The sequence below is a fragment of the Mytilus galloprovincialis genome, chromosome 2 (assembly GCF_965363235.1).
Source record: "Mytilus galloprovincialis chromosome 2, xbMytGall1.hap1.1, whole genome shotgun sequence".
Classification (NCBI taxonomy): domain Eukaryota; kingdom Metazoa; phylum Mollusca; class Bivalvia; order Mytilida; family Mytilidae; genus Mytilus; species Mytilus galloprovincialis.
This window is the reverse complement of record NC_134839.1, coordinates 34,339,024-34,360,485: the sequence shown is the minus strand read 5'-3', so window position 1 is coordinate 34,360,485 and position 21,462 is coordinate 34,339,024. Positions and strand designations below refer to the sequence as shown.

General features: G+C 34.1%; 1 protein-coding gene across 1 annotated transcript in view; it reads right to left on the bottom strand.

Annotated features, from left to right (window-relative positions):
* Nucleotides 1–9,820, bottom strand: part of LOC143062019 (uncharacterized) — a 28,052-nt gene extending 18,232 nt beyond the window's left edge. The window contains exon 1 of the mRNA XM_076233872.1: nucleotides 9,725–9,820. Within this exon, the coding sequence (XP_076089987.1) occupies nucleotides 9,725–9,820 (96 nt within the window). The remainder of the gene's footprint in view (nucleotides 1–9,724) is intronic.
* Nucleotides 9,821–21,462: the final 11,642 nt, after the last annotated feature.

Below are 21,462 nucleotides of genomic sequence, written 5' to 3'. Positions count from 1 at the left end.
AGTGTTGATACTAGTAACTAGAAGACCTCTCAAAGTAAACAATTATTCTGGAAGACAAACCACGGCAACGGTTTCTACAATATCTTTAACAAGTCATTATAACGATTTTCAATCTATTGTCGCCTAATTTGCATGTCATTTATTCATGGTGCGGATGTTAAGATCTTTTGAAGATTATAAAAGGATTGCGATTCGTTGTAAAAACTTGTGGGAATTTACTATATACTATTAACTTCATATAATATTTTAAGCATATATCTAACTGCCTTTTTATATAGGTTGTTGTTCAGATTTCGTAAAAAGCCTTTTTAAATGGTTGACAAAAAAGACATTAAATACTAGTAAACTGTACTTTTATGATTTTAAAAAGAATATTCTGTTGTTACGTTGATAGATATATATTTGTTTTTAGATATACGAATCTTTTTTTATTCAATGTTGTGTGTTGAATATCAAATAACAAAAGTAAGGTGAATTACGACGGCAAATAATCAGATCCCTAATGACTGTTGATGTTATATGGTTACTTTCTGATACTTAATGACTGTTAATGTTATATGGTACTTTCTGATACTTAATGACTGTTAATGTTATATGGTTACTTTCTGATACCTAATGACGGTTGATGTTATATGGTACTTTTTGATACCTAATGACTGTTGATGTTATATGGTTACTTTCTGATACCTAATGACTGTTGATGTTATATGGTTACTTTCTAATACCTAATGACTGTTGATGTTATATGGTTACTTTCTGACACCTAATGATTGTTGATGTTATATGGTTACTTTCTGATATCTAATGACTGTTGATGTTATATGGTTACTTTCTGATACCTAATGACTGTTGATGTTATATGGTACTTTCTGATACCTAATGACTGTTGATGTTATATGGTTACTTTCTGATATCTAATGACTGTTGATGTTATATGGTTACTTTCTGATACCTAATGACTGTTGATGTTATATGGTTACTTTCTGATACCTAATGACTGTTGATGTTATTTGGTTACTTTCTGATACCTAATGACTGTTGGTATTATTTGGTTACTTTCTGATACTTAATGACTGTTGATGGTGTATGGTTACTTTCTGATACCTAATGACTGTTGATGTTATATGGTACTTTCTGATACCTAATGACTGTTGATGTTATATGGTTACTTTCTGATACCTAATGACTGTTGATGTTATTTGGTTACTTTCTGATACCTAATGACTGTTGGTATTATTTGGTTACTTTCTGATACTTAATGACTGTTGATGGTGTATGGTTACTTTCTGATACCTAATGACTGTTGATGTTACATGGTTAGTTTCTGATTGAATTCAATTTACCTTTCAATGATCATTGATTTGAGAGAGAAATATATATGTAAATAAGTGAAAAATAAAACTTAGGCAGAGTTCTCAAATACATTACCATTGATTTTAATATATACATATATACCTAGAAATCAGCAGAAGCCACTGAAAGATGAACAGAAAAAGTTATCGTACAGCAATTCACCAAACATGAGGATAATTTGAAAAAACAACAACAAAAAATTGTACAAACAGTTCATACAAACATACATGAAGCTTACGGCGATAAGATCTCCCGTTTAAATTGTTTGTGAAATCGCCTTCCTTGGTTTATCGTTATTATACCTTACCTCTCATGCTATACCACTCTTAAAACTTAATTGTATTTACCACTTAACCAAGTATTATCAAGTTGAGAACTGAACTGTCAGGTTCCCAGTTGTAAAGAATTAAAGTCTATGTAAAAACATTACAGCAGCGCCTGCATACAGAGTATATATCTCCCAGTTAATACGATATCCAAAAGTTTTCATATCAAGATTTCTTTGATTGAGATTTGAATCTTGAAGGGATGTTACTGAACCAATAGTTTGATGAGGACAATCGGAGTCATGTGTTTGAAATATTACGGATGCCAGCACGAGTTGTTGGACTGTATTCAATGTCTGGTTGTTCAATTACTCTTGACCCTAATCTCTTGCTCTTTCCCTCTATAATGATACCATGAATGAGACTTTTCACATATGCATTTGCGTATAAAGCAACGCAACGAATGAACTGTTTAACCGTCCGGAATGCCTGAGTTGTTACCGGTGTATGTTTGCTGTTCGTTATGCTCTGTCTTCGGTTTTTATAGTAGCTTTTTGGGTTGTTTTTGTGTCGTCGTCGTTGGTTTTTTTCTTTTTTTTTGGCATGGCATAGTCAGTTTTTGTTTGTGTTTTTTTTTCTTTCGATTAATGAGTTTGCTTGGTATTCACCGCCTCTTTTCTACTAAATATTAAACATTAAAGATGAATGCATTGGAGCCTACATTTTTAACAATTTTGTGCATAAACGTCAGATGTTATGTTATATCTTTTGCCAATAATTTATATGAGCAAGTGTCGTTAATGTATTACACAATGGTTTTATATTTGCAGCATCCTATTTTGATAAGCCAGACTGTTCCGAGGTAAGTAAAATCTGAGACTCATCGAAAAATAAATGACAAGATTACAAAATGAATTAATTCAGTAACTTTAGGCAAATTTGAAAGACTAATTCAAAAATGTCAATACTAATATCTGACTGATGAAAGTCTCGTAAATATCTGATCAAAGGGAGGCCAAAGATACTAAAGGGGAATGCAAACTCATAAGTCAAAAACAATGTCAATACATAAAAACGAACAAAGAACTTATAAAATCCCAAAAATACTTAACTTGGGGAAAAATCCAAAAAGGATAGTCCCAAATAAAATGGCAAAATCAAAAGTTCAAACACATCAAATGAATGGACAACAACTGTCATATTCCTGACTTGGTACAGATATTTTCTTAGGTAGAAAAATGGTGGATTGCACCTGGTTTTATAGCTAGCTTAACCTCTCACTTCTATAACAGTCGCATACAATTCCATTATATTGACAACGATGCGTGAACTAAACGAACAGACATAATAGGTATAAATGTCAAAATTCGTGGTACAGCAGTAAACATTGTGTTATAGTCTAAAATGCCAATAAAACAAACATGTTTGTCGATAAAGAAAAAACAACACACGTTATCAACAGATAAAAACTGATATCTGTTAACAAATTATATTTTCTTTTTGACAAAGTAATGATTTTCTATCTCAGGAATAGATATTCGTAGCTGTATTTTCCAAACTTTTCTGAATTTTGGGTCCTAAATGCTCGTCAATAAAGGCATAAATAAAATTTATAAATCGATAGAGAAAAAACAAATCCGGGTTACAAACTTAAACTGAGGGAAACGTATTGAATATAAGACACAACAGAGACACAACACAGAAACGAACTTTAATGTAACAATGGCCATTTTCCTGACTTGGTACAGGGCATTTTATGAAAAAATGGTTGGTTGAACCTGGTTTGTGGCATTCCAAACCTCCCGCTTTAACGCCAGTGTTAATTATAACATTAAAATCAACCTCGTTCTTTATTTTGTCTTTTTAATTTTTTTTTTATATGAGCGTTACTGCTTAGTCTTTGTAGACGAATCGCGTATTGAGTACAAAGACAATAACAATCAAAACCTAGGAGTAAACAACGACTCACAAAACCAAAGGACATTTACATCAACAGTTATAAATAATAAATAAGAAACAACACGAACTCCACTAAAAACCGGGAGTGAAATCAGGTGCTCCGGAAGGATAAGCATTTCCTGCACGGTATACGGCACCCGTCGAATTATTTCTTTGTTCAGTTCGGTAATGATGGAAGGTTCATATGACTATCAGATATGATTACTGATACAATTTTGTCATAATGTCCAATCAGCTCATGATGGCGACCGTAAAATTTCTTGAGTGATGACCTTAATTTAATTGGTTCATAAACCTGTCTTAGCAAATTTTGATTTAATCCTGATGAGTTTATTGACAGATTTACTATTTATTGTCGACAATATGTTAAGACAAAAGATATATTTTTTTTCTTTTTGTTGGACGATTGAGTTTCATGGACACCTTCTTATGGTACCTATTATCAAACTTGCCAACGCCGTGTTTGTCGTGACGTTTTACATTTCGGTGACGGTAATCTGTGTTTAACTGCCATTACATTAGATTTTTATAGATTTGATTGTGAAGTTTGTCTGTCCTTTGAATATCTTAGGGAGGACGGGATTTCAATGTTTACGGCGATTTTGATTATTTCGGTACCATTTTTATAAACATTTTGACGCTTTGAACAGATTATTCAAATATAATTCGTAGCATTTTTTTTTTTTTTAATATTTAATGACAAGTTAAACGTCAAAGCAAATGACCTAAAGATCACTATTTGCCATATGAAATGGTAGGTGTTTGCGTGTTTCTGGCTAAATATAGTAAATACAACGCAACAAAACAAATATATTACATTTGCACATTCGCCTTTATAACTTAACTGTTAATTATCGCTTACTACTAATTTACACTTTATTTTCTTGTTTATCTTTGATTCGTTCGTCATTCCATCACTTGACTTGGAGCACTAATTAAAATGTTTTTTAAAGAGAAATTCTACTCTTTTTTTCGAGTGTAAAATTATATATTTTTCTCCTTAGATGTGCACATGATGCAGATTTATATAATATGAATGGCTAACGATGATCTATAGTTGTTAATTTCTGTGTCATTTTGGTCTCTTGTGGAGAGTTGTCTCATTGGCAATCATACCACATCTTCTTTTTTTATATTTAATCATTTCAAAAGTAAGTTGATAACTTATGAGATTGAATTAAATTAACTAGTATGAACATCTGTAATTCTGCAATGTCGATGTAATCTATTAGAAGCAACAACAGTTTACCGATGTTCATTTCTCATTAACGCTATAAACCATGTTTGTCAAGTATGAAAATCAGAAGCAGGATCTACTTAACCTTCCGGAGCACTTGATATCACCTCTTAGTTTTTCGTGGGTTCGTGTTGCTTAGTCTTTAGTTTTTTATGTTGTGTCTTTTGTACTATTGTCTGTTTGTCTTTTTCTTTTTTAGCCATGGCATTGTCAGTTTATATTTAATTTATGAGTTTGAATGTCCTTCTGTTATCTTTCGCCCCTTTTCGAAGGTCATCAAAGTGAGAGGGTTAGCGATATAAAACTAGGTTTAATTCACCATTTTCTACATTTGAAAATGCCTGTACCAAGTCAGGAATATGACAGTTCTTGTCCATTCGTTTTTGATGTGTTTTGTTATTTGATTTTGTCATGTTATTATGGACTTTCCGATTGGATATTCCTCTGAGTTCAGTATTTTTGTGATTCTACATTTTTTTTCTTTTTTTTTCTCATATTTGATGCTTTTCCAATGATTTTAGTTTGTAAGCTTGATTTGTTTTTCTCAATCGATTTCAGACTTTAGAACATCACTATACTACTGTTGCCTCTGTTTAGAACAGAATAGGTCAATTTATAAATATTCACTAGATGTTTGACACATACATATCGTATTAGTCAAGCAATTCATACATGCCCGTAAAAGTTATACAATGTCGATTTCAGTAGATTGTCTTCATTCTTTTGGACTTGCTTTAAGAAGCTCTGCGAACTCTTAGTGTTCAATGTCGTTTTCGTCTGTTAAATTCAGATCTGATGAGTTAAAGTAAAACCACAACTATTTGGTATTATTGATAATACGACAACTAATCACCAGAAATCTATTAATATGCCTGTCTGTCTGTCTGTTTGTTTTTGTTTTTGTTTTGTATTTTAGTAACAATCCTATTGTTTGGATTTTATACTAATAAAATTCTTATTCTTATTCTTATAATGGTACGGATATAAGCAAATAAACGTCACCGTTCGACTTTCGACAATTAGCAAAAACAATAACAAGCTAATGAATTAGGACAGGCATATAAAGATGTTTTGAGCGCTCAAACGTCTTTCCTAACCTAAGACGGATGTCAAACAGCATAACATAAAACAAAACATCAGTTGAAAATGCTCGATTCGGATATTTCATAAACACACGAGAAACTCAATACTCAAATTTACGACAGAATGGATGATTTTTTGCTCAGTATTGTTAATTTACGTTGAATGTCAGGTGATATTTCTGTTGTACAATCTAACGATGTCTATATATCTCAATTCGTTCGCCAAGCCCATGTCCGTAGTTTTATATTTCAGTGAAATTCTCATATATCAATGGTAAGATTATTAAGTCATGGATTTAGTTACAACAATTACTCAAAACGTTAACTAAAATTTAGAATGAAAATGGGGAATGTGTCAAAGAAACAACAACCCCTCCCAAAGAGTAGAAAATAGAATTCTTTCACTGGTTCAAATATTTGGCTTGGACGTTTGGATGTATGTGTTGAAATCGAGATGTCGTAAATTGACTGTAGTTGTATACAACCTAACTAACAGTGGTGGTATGTGTTGGGTCGTTATGGCATTGGTAATCCTATCACTTTTCTTTTTGTTTGCATATGACAAAAGGCTTAAAGGTCAATTACACACAGTTGTGAAAACATGTAAGAAATGTGCAAAACAAAAGACTGGGTTCTTGTATCATCCATTTGTGTTAAGCAGTTCCAAAAACACTGATAACTTGTACAAAAAATCTTGTAAATCTTGTACAACTTGTACACAACATTACATGATATATACTATTGCGTATCAGTGTTAGTCTTAATAAATTAGGATAAGTCTGTTCCTATCATCGTTGTGTTCCCATCTCCAATATTAGTTGCCAAAGTTTGTTTTATTCATGTCTTTTGATTTCCATCATTTGACGTACCTTCATCGTAGCCAGGAGAGTAGCTGCTTTATTCATGTCTTTTGATTTCCATCATTTGACGTACCTTCATCGTAGCCAGGAGAGTAACGGATTCATGTCTTTTGATTTCCATCATTTGACGTACCTTCATCGTAGTAACGGATTCATGTCTTTTGATTTCCATCATTTGACGTACCTTCATCGTAGCCAGGAGAGTAACGGATTCATGTCTTTTGATTTCCATCATTTGACGTACCTTCATCGTAGCCAGGAGAGTAACGGATTCATGTCTTTTGATTTCCATCATTTGACGTACCTTCATCGTAGCCAGGAGAGTAACGGATTCATGTCTTTTGATTTACATCATTTGACGTACCTTCATCGTAGCCAGGAGAGTAACGGATTCATGTCTTTTGATTTCCATCATGTGACGTACCTTCATCGTAGCCAGGAGAGTAACGGATTCATGTCTTTTGATTTCCATCATTTGACGTACCTTCATCGTAGCCAGGAGAGTAACGGATTCATGTCTTTTGATTTCCATCATTTGACGTACCTTCATCGTAGCCAGGAGAGTAACGGATTCATGTCTTTTTATTTCCATCATTTGACGTACCTTCATCGTAGCCAGGAGAGTAACGGATTCATGTCTTTTGATTTCCATCATTTGACGTACCTTCATCGTAGCCAGGAGAGTAACGGATTCATGTCTTTTGATTTCCATCATTTGACGTACCTTCATCGTAGCCAGGAGAGTAACGGATTCATGTCTTTTGATTTCCATCATTTGACGTACCTTCATCGTAGCCAGGAGAGTAACGGATTCATGTCTTTTGATTTACATCATTTGACGTACCTTCATCGTAGCCAGGAGAGTAACGGATTCATGTCTTTTGATTTCCATCATTTGACGTACCTTCATCGTAGTAACGGATTCATGTCTTTTGATTTCCATCATTTGACGTACCTTCATCGTAGCCAGGAGAGTAACGGATTCATGTCTTTTGATTTCCATCATTTGACGTACCTTCATCGTAGCCAGGAGAGTAACGGATTCATGTCTTTTGATTTCCATCATTTGACGTACCTTCATCGTAGCCAGGAGAGTAACGGATTCATGTCTTTTGATTTCCATCATTTGACGTACCTTCATCGTAGCCAGGAGAGTAACGGATTCATGTCTTTTTATTTCCATCATTTGACGTACCTTCATCGTAGCCAGGAGAGTAACGGATTCATGTCTTTTGATTTCCATCATTTGACGTACCTTCATCGTAGCCAGGAGAGTAACGGATTCATGTCTTTTGATTTCCATCATTTGACGTACCTTCATCGTAGCCAGGAGAGTAACGGATTCATGTCTTTTGATTTCCATCATTTGACGTACCTTCATCGTAGCCAGGAGAGTAGCGGATTCATCCGAGGATTGCCGATTGATATTTAATCTTCACCATGTGCTTGTCCCAAGTCAATAGAGCGCAATTCCGTGTTATTGTTTCTTTGTTCTTGTCATATTTGTTTTTCGCTTCTTCGTCGTTGAGTCGTCGAGGCAGAGTTGTCTCACTAGCAATCATACCATATTTTCCTAATGTTTATACAAGTTATAACCATGGCGTCTTTCGATACGTATAATAGCTCTTAAATATCCGAGATACCCTCGATTTAAACTGTATCTATACGCTATAGTAAATAGAAATAAGATGTGGTATGGGTCAAATGAGAAAACTCTCCATCCAAATCACCATGTGTAAAAGCAAACAGTAATATCATAGTTTACTTTTATAAATTGTTACTTGGATGGAAAAATGTCTGATTGGCACCCATAACACATCTTCCGATATCTATATGTCAAAGTATGGCCTTCAACACGGAAATTTGGCCTACACCAAACATTAAGCTATAAAGGGCCCCAAAATGACAAGTGTAAAACCATTCAAACATGAAAACCAACGGTCTAATCTATTTAAAACGAGAAACGAGAAACCTCATCAACAAACCATTAAATAACAAGTTCCTTTACCTACTACAGTCACTATTCTATAGTTACTGGGGTTTTATTTTTAGAGATAAGAAAACTTAATTTGTCCCTTCCTTAGTATATTTCATCTGCATGTTTTGTCCTTCCCTGATACATTTCATCTGAATATTTATTTCCCTAATGCATTTCATCTGAATAATCATTATACTCCTAAATAAAACTTTTATTATGACGATGTTTACAACATGGGAACAATTTATACAAATATTCATCAATTCAAAATGTTATATGTAACATAACAGTTCCTGCTGTAGTCAATTTTTTTTTAGAAATTTCAAGAAATTACATGTTTCTATATAAAAAAAAATATACTGCAGAACCAAAGGGTACTTACTTAAGTTCGAAGACAACAAAGTTTATAAATTTGATACTGTTTGAAATGTCCTAACATGTTATTTTTATATACATCATTTGAATTTTCCACTTTTTGATTGTGATAACCATTATTGTTTAAAATTGTCGAATACGACATGTTTTTTTGTCAGGCCTATAAAGTACTCACGTGATAATGCAATACAGTCAATTTCAGTCTGTTTCAAAACATTACTGCCGCCATATTTGTTTACATTTACCAATCGCTTGCAGACGCAGATATATACATTATATAAGATTAAGATTTGAATTAAAATCAACACATAGAATGTCATGTATTACTAAACATTTCAATGATGAGAGGGATCTGTCTGATTACCGATGCTTCCAACAACCCTGTTATTTCTTTTAAAGCATTGGAATGTCAGTCGATCTCGAACTTCTTTCATTCTTAAAATGTAAACAAAGGGGTCAAACAATGGATTCAACAACAAAAAAACATTGACTGCATCATGGACTGACGACACTTTCGTGTAGGTATCTGGTCTACTCTGAAAATACAGCCCGTAAATACATCTCGGTAGTATCGCACAAAGAGTAATGGCGACTATACAACTTAATGTTACTACGTTCCTCTGCATCTTAAGTGCTGACTGTTTCTTCTGTTGTATCTGCAAGTCAGTCAAACCATCAGATTCTGGTACTTTCTTGTGCTGTTTCACCATTCTAACTATAATAGCAATGTAACACGATGTTATTACTGTCACGAATACCAGGTTTGGTATTTCGTTGAAAAGCAAAAACTCTCTTTGAAATGAGTAAGTTGGGTCGCAGCCTTTAGGTTTATCTGAGTTGCCTTCACTATAAAATAATTCAACACCACATCGTAGCGAAACATAAACATGTGTTATGATAAAACCAATGCCGACCGCAAGATTGCTGGTCAGTTGTTTTAAAATTATATTTGATGTTGCAAAAGTTGCATTGAGTCTTTCGAGACAAATAAACAGAGTTTGAAGAAGTGAAAACAGAATCGTGCCTGATGTTAAATGGCTCAGGATGGTGCATTGGTAATGACTGCTTTCACTTGCATTTACATCACCACCTATGCTGGCATGCCAAATTGATTCAACCATCATCGCAGCATCACTGATGCTTAAAAATAGTGCTAAGCAAAGAAAACGGTTGTCCGACCATTTCTTCGTCGTCATAACAATTCCAACCACATACATATGTACAATAAAAAGTATGGAACATAAAACAATAGCAAATATCCCAGTTTCCATTGTTATATTGCCTCACTCGTACACAATAGCAAACTTCCGGACGCTAAGGCTGACTTTGTTACTATGTCCCGTTTTCTTTTTTCGTATTTCCATTGTCATATTCAGGATAACATCACATTTGAGTACATGTAAGTTAAAAACACTCACCAGAAGTAAGCCAATCAAATTGTAACAAAATGTTATAATTCCTCAGTCGCACATATCACACCTTAATTAATCAAAGCAAACCATGACACCACCAAAAAATACAAACATACATTTCATTTCCATGTTTAAGTTTAAAATTCATGCATCTATAATCAATGTCGGATTAAACAAATGTCTGCATAAATGAATGATTCTATGTGTCGCACTACACACAACCAACACTTACTTCATCGTCAACATTTAATATGTACCTGTATTTTTCCACTGCTGTTTTTTATATCTTTGAGAAGGTACTAATTATGTGGTGTCAAGCAGATTTAATGAAACACAATGTATTTTCTCACAACAAAGAGATAATTTCTCTCAATAATGGTAAGTAAAAGAATTATCACTTCTCACCTTAAAGAATACAACAATGATATACGAAGGCACTGTCAATCATATGGCTTCTGAGGATGACAAACAAGTGCATAATAGATATAACCTATTGGTCTAGATGATAAACAGTGTCATCTTCCTTTCACTTTTTTTTTTGTAAATTATAGTATTGAGCCTCCCTGTCAGGTGCTTGTTCAATGTGTTCTTCTTATTTAATTTTACGTGCATCGTGATTTTCAAATGCTTATTTTACGTTCTCTGTATTTTTCAAATAAAATTCAAATATTTGGCAGGTATCGTCAAGATCTACTATTTTCTAAAGGCCTAAACCAATTATATCATAAATGAATATACTTAATCGGGAATATCAAGTAAATAGTTATCAAAAGTACCAGGATTATAATTTAGCACGTAAGTAAAACAGAGAGTTAATATATACAAGAAGACAGTGTCTCAGTCACAAAAGGTTCACATCAAAGTATTAATTTTTCGTGCAACGTTCATAGCAGAAATTATGTCTTATTTCACGCTTTTATTTGTGCAAGCATCCCCCTTTACCACCCTCTTAAACGCCCTTTTTAAAAAATTAGATGTGTGATTGGAGTTTTTTATGAGGTACGAGGCAAAGTGATATATAGGGTAGAACAATCCGAACTTTCACCTATATGATCCAGCAATTTATCATTTTCTTCAAACGAAATTTTGACACTCCAAAAAGAATTATTTCCGCTATTTTCAAAAGCCTAAGTTAAGCAATGTATTTTCAGTTTTTTGATTGCACCAAGTGTACTAGTTAGTAGAATAGTCAATTTAGCAGTGTCACAATGGGTTGAAGACGAACCAATCTGTCTTTGTAAGGTGTGTTGTGCAACTTCGAAAGCCAGTACATAGTTGGAACTTTTATGTTATTCGGGTTTGTAAAAAAAAAGTTTAAAAGTTTATGTTTGTTACAGATGTCATTTTTCGAAAATGAAGTCAATTGGAATGCTGGTGAATTCGTGATTGTCTTTTGCAAAACCTCAATGTAAAATTTACGTCAAACAAACATTCTATTGGTGGCAGTCTTATCACCAGGCCTTTTCTTTTAGCATGTAGGTATAGGAAGATGTGGTATTAGTGCCGATGAGACAACTCTCCATCAATGTCATGATTCGTAAAAGTAAACCATTATATAGGTCAAGAAAGATCTTCAACACGGATCCTTAGCTTACACCGAAAAAAACAAGCTTTAAAGGGTTCCAAAAAATTACTAGCGTAACACCATTCAAACAGGAAAATCAACGGTCTAATCTGTATAAAAAAAATAATGAATTAATGTTTGATACGAAAATAGGGCTATTATTATTATTGTTAAGAGCAAATTCTTAAAAATGCTAAATACGAATATCAACTATGTTCATTGCTGTTTTTAAATAAAAATCAAACGATTCTTTTTCTTTTTTTCTCGTTTTATCCATTTCGTGCAGTAAGTACAGAGTGAGTCGTGGATTATGTTACGAAACTTTGACGGGCACGATATTAAGGTCCTTTACTGAGGAATGATTTCAAATCTGGGTCATGGACGATGGTAACAAATAGAGATCTGAGAGATCTCGTAATTACCTGAAGCTAAAGTTCAAAGCCAATAATAACTCATAATAAAAAGTTACGAATCTTAGACTTAATTATCAATCAGTACATATCTAATATCCAATAATTAATATGCTAAGTCATCCCCATATGTTTAAACTCTCCTACCAGACCCGGTATACTTTGGCCTAAATGTTGTTTTATTAGGTATTTTTGAAAATCAGGCAAAATAATGTTTTTGTCTCTTCCAAAAGAATAATTTGTTAATTGTCAATACACACAAAGAGGTGTGTAGGCAAAACGTTAGAATATATCGGAAAAACTTGTATAGGAAATTAGAGGATTGAATTATTACACTAATATAGAAGTTAGCTTAATTGATCAGACGGAACAAGACTGAGATTATTTCCGGGATAAAGCTTTCAGGCGGGAAAACTGACAGATTGCAGAGCGTGCCTGTCATACGCGGGATCAACCATATATATAAGTTAGGTATTGTCATATATATATCGATTGTCAAATCATTCATAGATATCACGCATAACAATCAGTGTAATAATGCAAAAATGAGGATATCTCTAATAAAATGAGTATCACCCTTTCAATAACACTGCCGAGACATATAGGATAGAACTCGTTTGTATGACGTTCTTCGCGATGACGCGTCTTTAATGATTTCACGAGAAAATGTTTTGGCAAATTTATAGTAATGTTCAATAAAAAAATTTAAACATAATATCAATATAATAACGTTATATTTTCCCTCTTCTCTGAATCGAGAAAGCGGTGAGAAACCACAGGCTGTGACAAAGATTTGGGATGTATTTTATGGGAGTATATTCCTGGCGTATCAAATGCATTTTTTTCTACTGGTTTGTAAACGTCTCTCTTAACAAGCCAATTATCCGTTAATGTAGCAGCTACGCAAAAGAGATAAAACAGTAAAAAAAAAAGACCAATTTTAACAAAACCGATGTTTGTACAGCAAGTATTAGCACAGTGAATTTCAAACAAATGGCAACTTCAAGATAAACTATAAGAAATTGACAAAAATTGAGAGGACCTATTCTTTAAATTCTAAAAAGGTGATTGATTAACAGCACTTTCGACTCTCGTACGTTATCAAAAAGGCATCAGAAATTAGAATTCTGCAATAAATGTAGCTCTGTAAAACTTAATTAATAATAAAGGTATAAATAATGGTCGGCACTTAAAGTTAACCATCGGGAGACGTTAACCACCGAGAGTCGGTTTTTCGACACGCCAAGTGCACCTATGCACACCTACTTAAGGAGCTCTTTAGTATGAAGATAAGAAAAGTAATCAGCACAGAATTTTACACCGGTATAAGTTATCCTGTTGTAATCAGTGGTGTACAATATTTTACACCGGTATAAAAAGTAAGATCACAAAAATACTGAACTTAGAGAAAAATCAATTCAGAAAGTCCATAATCACATGGCAAAATCAAATAACGTTATCCTGGTGTAATCAGTGGTGTACAATATTTTACACCGGCATAAGTTATCCTAGTGTAATCAGTGGTGTACAATATTTTACACCAATGCTGATAATGCATACACCATAATGTGCATAATTATATACAATGATTAGAAAAAACGGTCTAATATAATAACAACACAATACAAAACAAACAAATATGATAGACAGCATTCATGATATCACTTAATTGGATCGCGCACAATTTAAAAACTTTTGCTAAAGAGATATAAAAATATGTATAAACGCTCAAAAAAATGCTACATGTGTACCTATTGACATTTCAATTTAGAGAACATAAGTTAAAAGTTGGCTTTGAGCAAGTTAAACATTGGCTTTTGGGCAATCTAATTAAAAGAGCGACGAAAGATACCACCGGGACAGTCAAACTCATAGATTGAAAATAAAACTGACAACACCATAGTTAAGAATAAAACAAACAAACAGACAGACAGACAGACAAATAACAGTACAGAAGACACAACATAGAAAACTAAAGACTTAGCAACAAGAACCCCACCAAAAACAGATGTGGCACCCGTCGTGTTGCTTATGTTATTACAAATCCGGTAAATAGTCTTATTTGGTAGGTCACATTCCTGAAAAGGGATGGGTATTGTAGTTACGACATAAGGAATATATCCGATGTCATCTGTGAAAACGGTTATTCCATAACGGTCAACAAACTCTTGGTTAAGTAGCTTCCTTGTGAGCAGCAATTCTCTATCAAAGAAATCATGACAGGATATACAAGCACGAGAATATCGAGATATATACTCCGTATGAAGGTGCTGCTGGAATGTTGCTACATAGAAATGAATACTCACAATTGGGAAGCTGAAATCATCAAGTTTTATTTTTAACCGACCCTCATTGTCAATTTCTAGATGTAAGTCAAGATATGAGGTAGATTTAAATGTATCTATAGTATTCTTTATCTCTAGTTCGATGTTTGAATCAGAGTGGTCCTTTACAAAGTAGGATTATCCATCTCCATGACATGATACTTGTATCTACATTGTCCATTCTTTTTAAAGAAACAAAGTTATACCATCTTTTCAATTTGTCTTTTAGTTTGGAATGGATAATACTTGTGTAAGGTGTAGAAAAGTTAAATGTTTTAATACTATTGCAAGATCAGAGAGTCTTAAATTGTATGTACTTTGATCTTTGGATTTTATTTAGTATCCACATCTGATTCACGCCATCTCTAGAATAGGCAGTTTCACAAAACCTTTGCAGCCCGGATTTTATTGCTGATAAAATAGATGTTAATAAATAATAATAGAGGTTAATAATAATTGATGAATAAAATTCATGCATCCATACAACGTGAAAAACTAAAGACTGAGCAAATTGAGCTCCACCAAAAACTTGGAGTGATTCCATGTGCTCCGCAAAAGGAAAAAAAAATCCTGTTCCATATGTGTTGTCCGTCGTGTTGCTAATGTACGTACAACTACGGTGATAAGTCTACATTGATAAATCACAAAAGAGGGACGAAAGATACCAAAGGGACAGTCAAACTCATAAATCTAAAACAAACTGACAACACCATGGCTAAAAATGAAAAAAACAAACAAAAAACAGCACACATGACACAACATAGAAAACTAAAGAATAAACAACACGAACCCTCCAAAAAACTAGGGGTGATCTCAGGTTCTCCGGAAGGGTAAGCAGATCCTGCTCTACATGTGGCACCCGTCGTGTTGCTCATGTGATAACAAGTCTAATTCGGTAGGTCACATTCATGAAATGGAAGGGGATTGTAGTTACGAAGTAAGAAACATATCCGATATCATTTGTGAAACCGGCGAATAGGATACGGGATTGTAACTAAGACAATTGGGAAATATCTGTCGTCATCTGTGAAACAGATATTCCATAAAGCTGCTAATAATATTATTATTGTTTGACGTAAATTCTACATTGAGGTCCTACAAAAAGGAATAACCAATTCACCAACATTCCAACTGACTCCTTTTTCAGAAAACGACATCTGTAACAAACATTAACTTTTAGCTACCGCTTTACAGGCAGAACCAAAAACAATGAAAGTCCCAACTATGTATTGGCTTCCGAAACTACACAAAACACCTTACAAATATAGATTTATTTCGTCTTCTAGCCATTGCTCCACTACTAAATTATCTATTCTTCTTACCAGTACACTTGGTACAAAACCTGATAATAAATTGTTCAAATAAGGCCTTCGAAAATAGTGGAATTAATTACTTTTGGAGTGTCAAAAACTCGTTTAAGTACTTGATAAATTACATGCTTATATTGGTGATTTTGAATCTGTTCAAAGTTTTGATTTTTCAACGTTTTATACCACATTGCCTCACATTCTCATTAAGAAAAAATTAGCGCACCTAATTAAATGGGCATTTAAAAAGTCAGAATGTGAATATATATGTCGACTTCTTATACGTTCAGGTATTTCACATCCAATTTTTTATGGAAATATGCAGACTTCTTATACGTTCAGGTATTTCACATCCAATTTTTTATGGAAATATTCTTTATAAAGCACAAAGGTGTCAGTATTCACCTCAAAAACTAACAAAACCTTTGAATAGACTTATTAAGAAGGGATATAGTTACGATACTGTTGTCAGGTCATTAAAGATTGCATATGTTGGCGTTAATATTGATTCACTTATAGAGTCTTTGCATCGGAACTAAACACATTTATTCAAAAACCAGTTGTTGGCATGACACGGGTTATGTTCTTCTCATATATGTTATGATAGTATGATACTAAACCCCTAACGGGAAGGATTGTGCCTGATGTTCATATGATGAAATCATAATCTTTCAGTCAGTTTAATTGAAGTCTGGAGCTGGCATGTCAGTTAACTGCTAGTAGTCTGTTGTTATTTATGTATTATTGTCATTTTGTTTATTTTCTTTGGTTACATCTTCTGACATCAGACTCGAACTTCTCTTGAACTGAATTTTAATGTGCGTATTGTTATGCGTTGACTTTTCTACATTGGCTAGAGGTATAGGGGGAAGGTTGAGATCTCACAAACATGTTTAACCCTGCCGCATTTTTGCGCCTGTCCCAAGTCAGGAGCCTCTGGCCTTTGTTAGTCTTGTATTATTTTAATTTTAGTTTCTTGTGTACAATTTGGAAATTAGTATGGCGTTCATTATCACTGAACTAGTATATATTTGTTTAGGGGCCAGTTGAAGGACGCCTCCGGGTGCGGAAATTTCTCGCTACATTGAAGACCTGTTGGTGACCTTCTGCTGTTGTCTGCTCTGTGGTCTGGTTGTTGTCTCTTTGACACATTCCCCATTTCCATTCTCAATTTTATTCCATATAGGTCAACCAACTCGTGATTGCGTCCATAAAATTATCGAAGGGTTATTTCAACTAAACCACTCGGAACTTTTAGTTTTGACAGCCTTCTGGTAAACAGCAACCCTCTATCAAGAATATAATGATAGGAAAGATAAGCCCTTGACAAATCGCATCATTTGGGAGATACATACTCAATATGCAGGCGTTGCTGGAATGTTGTTGCAAAAAATGGAAAATTCACAACTGGAATGCTGAAATCATATCTTATGTCGAAAAATGTTGTTTACAGTTGATGTTCATTGTCAATTTCTAGATATAAGTCAAGTTATGAGGCAGACTGTATCTGCTGTATTCTTTATATCACGTCGATTGGATAGATTCGTTCAACAAAGTTACCGAATTTTGAACTATTTAGTACAAAGGACAATATCTATTTACTACAGAAAGTGAAATTAAAGAATAAAGCTAATTTCTTTTGTTTCGTCATCAGAAGCTCCTGTATAAAGTCAGTCTCATATGAATAAAGGAACATGTCAGCGGAAAGGGAGCACAGTTGGTTCCCATGAGAATGCCAATGTTTTGTCGAAAATGATGTCAATCAACGGAAAGAGCGAAAAACACCTATCATATTCCTGACTTGGTACAGGCAAATCCATAACGGAAATACAAGTCAATTGCTAAAAGACAAAACAAATGAGGGAATCGAGCGAATTACAAAAGGAGAGTGACCGAGTGCGACGACAGGGTAGGCGTCTCCATACAAGTTGTATTCGATCTATATAAAAAAAGAATACATCGTAACAACGTACATTGATAATATATAATATCAGTGGTAGAAAGATTTAGTTTGAATCAGCGTACTTTTCTACATAATACAATGTATGCCTCCCTTAGACAAAACACTTGTATATACGTTGGCCAATATAACATTGCTTGTAAGGACACTTGATTAATTTTAGTATCCAATTCAGCACAATTCTAAAACTTTAACGGGAACGAATTATGATGGTACAAGAATGATTACGTCAATAAAATTATCAAATAGACAGCACTGAACGATCTAAATTTATAAGTATTTCAAATTGACAGAGTAAAGTATCTACAACAGATTCTTAGTATTTAAACATCGCGAACAAACGGCCTTTAAAATGTAATAATAAGTTTTTACTAGGTATAACTAGAAGAACGAGGCTTGGTACTTTTACATCCTTCAAAAAATTAAGCAATTTAAATTGGTATTTTGAACAAATTAATTTATTAGATGAGAAAGGTTAAAAAATTGAAACAGAGACTGTAATAATAAGTAATATAATCTAAATGTGAAGCACTACACGGAGTCGAACTACATCTTTTCATTTATCCCATTTGGTGCCAAAGTTGTTAATTTTCTTATCCAAAATCTTTCCCGAGCGAGTCTATTCCTCCTTAGACCAAGAAGAGTTGTGGTCAATGATTTTAATGGTCAGTCGATTGAGATCTGCCTTAGTGTGGCCAGGGGATCTCAAATGTCGACTGAGAGGGAGGTCTGGTTGCATTGGTAGTCGCTACGATTGCCGTTCATTCGTTTGTGAAACGGCTGTTCTGAATCGCCAACATACTGCTTACCACATTTACACTGTAAGAGATACACAACATTTGAAGTCTTGCAATTAACATGGCAAAATATGGTGTATTCTGTACGTCCAGTAGAGTGCCTGTTAAAAGCTCTGGGTATCCAATATTTGTTTGTAAGTCAGACATCGTTTGTTTCCGTAACCCTTGCAAGAGCCCACATATGAAGAGACTGCTTGAGAGGATAAATCAGCTCTCGCCTGAAAATCTTTAAGGCTTTTGGGACTACGGAAAGCCAGTACAGGTGGCTCGGAAAAGATCTTGGATAGTTTAGGATGTGTTTCGATCTCTTTCCAATTTTCGCGGATAAGGTGAGATAAGTTGTCAAATTTTGGATGGTAAGTCAACACAAAAGGCACCCTCTTGTTGACTTTTTTGTCTTTATATTGTAAAAGCTCGTCTCGGCTGATGTTGTTAGCACGAGAAAAACCTTTATCAATGTCTTTTCTTTTGTAGCCCCGATGTTTAAGGTTACCGCGAAGTTGTTGTAGACGTTTTTGCAATATCGTTGGTGGAACAAATCCTGTTTATTCGTATGGCCTGGCTGTAGGGAATGCTCTTGGTGCAGTGTTTAAGATGACAACCCAAAAGAGATAGATATTGATGTTTGTCTGTGGGCTTGCAATACAGATCTGTAAATATGTTTCCATCCCTCAATTGTGTTGTAGTGACAAGAAATGTGGTCTTAGAGTCAGAGATTTCATATGTGAATTATATTGAGGGATGGGCATCGTTGGCATTATGAATAAACTCATGAAGAGCATTGAGGACCAAAATTCCTAAAAGTTTTGCCAAATACAGCTAAGGTAATCTATGCCTGAGGTAGAAAAGCCTTAGTATTTCAAAAAATTCAAAATATGGTAAACAGTTAATTTATAAATATAACAATATCAATGATAATTCATGTCAGTCAGCACAAACAGTGCTGACTACTGGGCTTTTGATACCCTCGGGGAAATAAATCTCCACCCACCAGCAGTGGCATATAAACAAAGTATATCCTAAACACTGCACCAAGAGCATTCCCTACCGACAGGCTTTACGAATAAAAAGGATTTGCTTCACCAACGATATTGCAAAAAAACGTCTTCCAAGAACTTCGCGGTCACTTTAAAATTCAATAACTTCACATTCAATGGTGAACACTTCCTCCAAGTTAATGGAACAACAATGGGAACAAAGATTGCCCCGTCTTATGCCAATATTGTTATGTAGAAATTAGAACAGAGATTTCTCAATTCTTCTCTTCAACAACCCCTCTCTTGGTTCCGATTTATCCCGATATTGACATGAAATGACATGAAATGGGCCAATACTGAACAAGAACTAAATTTGTTCATTCATCATGCCAACGATGCTCATCCATCAAATTCACATATAACATCTCTGACTCTAAGATCACATTTCTTGACACTACAACGTAATTGAGGGATGGTGTTGTAAATGTGTGTATTGGTTATTTCCAAGTAAAGAAATATTGTTATTATTGTATTAAGAGAGTTTATATAAGTTGTCTGAAGTTATTTCTAGTATTTAGTATATTGAATGAGTAATTAACGTAAGTTTTAGTTTATGTTATTAGCTGTATCGATAACGTCATATATATGGCGCAACTTTGTCATGTATTGTTCAGAACGTAACTGTTGGGTCAATATTTTAAGCGTGAACCCCAAAGTGTTCATTTGTGAGCTCTTAACTGGAAGAATTAATATGTCTAGATTTGTTTATTCATAAGATTATACTATTATAAGCATTTTGAATATAGGAATCCTACATTTTATGTAAGCATTTGACGTTATGTTTTTCTTCCTGATTAGAATATTACCTTTCGGTGGACCCAAAATTCCTAAAAGTTTTGCCAAATACGGCAAAGATAATTCTTCCTGGGCTAAGAAAAATCCTAAGGGAGTCACCCATTTTCCCTACCATCACTCATTTTCCTACCATCACTTGTTTCAAGTAACTCAGGCTTTCGTACATGACTCTTACAGTTTTAATGTGTTTATTTTTATTTTACCAGTTTAAATTACAGGTTCTTTTCATTTAGGAGGGATGTACAAGTCCCGTTCAATTATTCAACCTCAGTCAAAATGTATTATTATTTTTTTCCATCATTATAAAACTGCTATAAATTTTGCCGTGAATGTTTAAATACGCAGCCTCTGTATTAATAACTCTACCGTTGTCAAATTGGAAATACTATACCAGCTTAGATCGGTCAATGCTGCTTATTGGACATTTATTTCCATGCAATCGTCGTTGTACCATGACTGTCGACTCGTCACTTATGAAACTATTGAGTAGTAACAGTTCACATCGCATATTACTATTTGTATTTGAAGCATATCTTTGCAGACTCTGTTGTAAATAACTATATAAAAGAGGGACGAAAGATACCAAAGGGACATTCAAACTCATAAATCTAAAAAAACTGACAACGCCATGGCTAAAAATGAAAAAGACAAACAAACAACAGCACACATGACACAACATAGAAAACTAAAGAATAAACAAAACGAACCCCACCAAAAACTAGGGGTGATCTCAGGTTCTCCGGAAG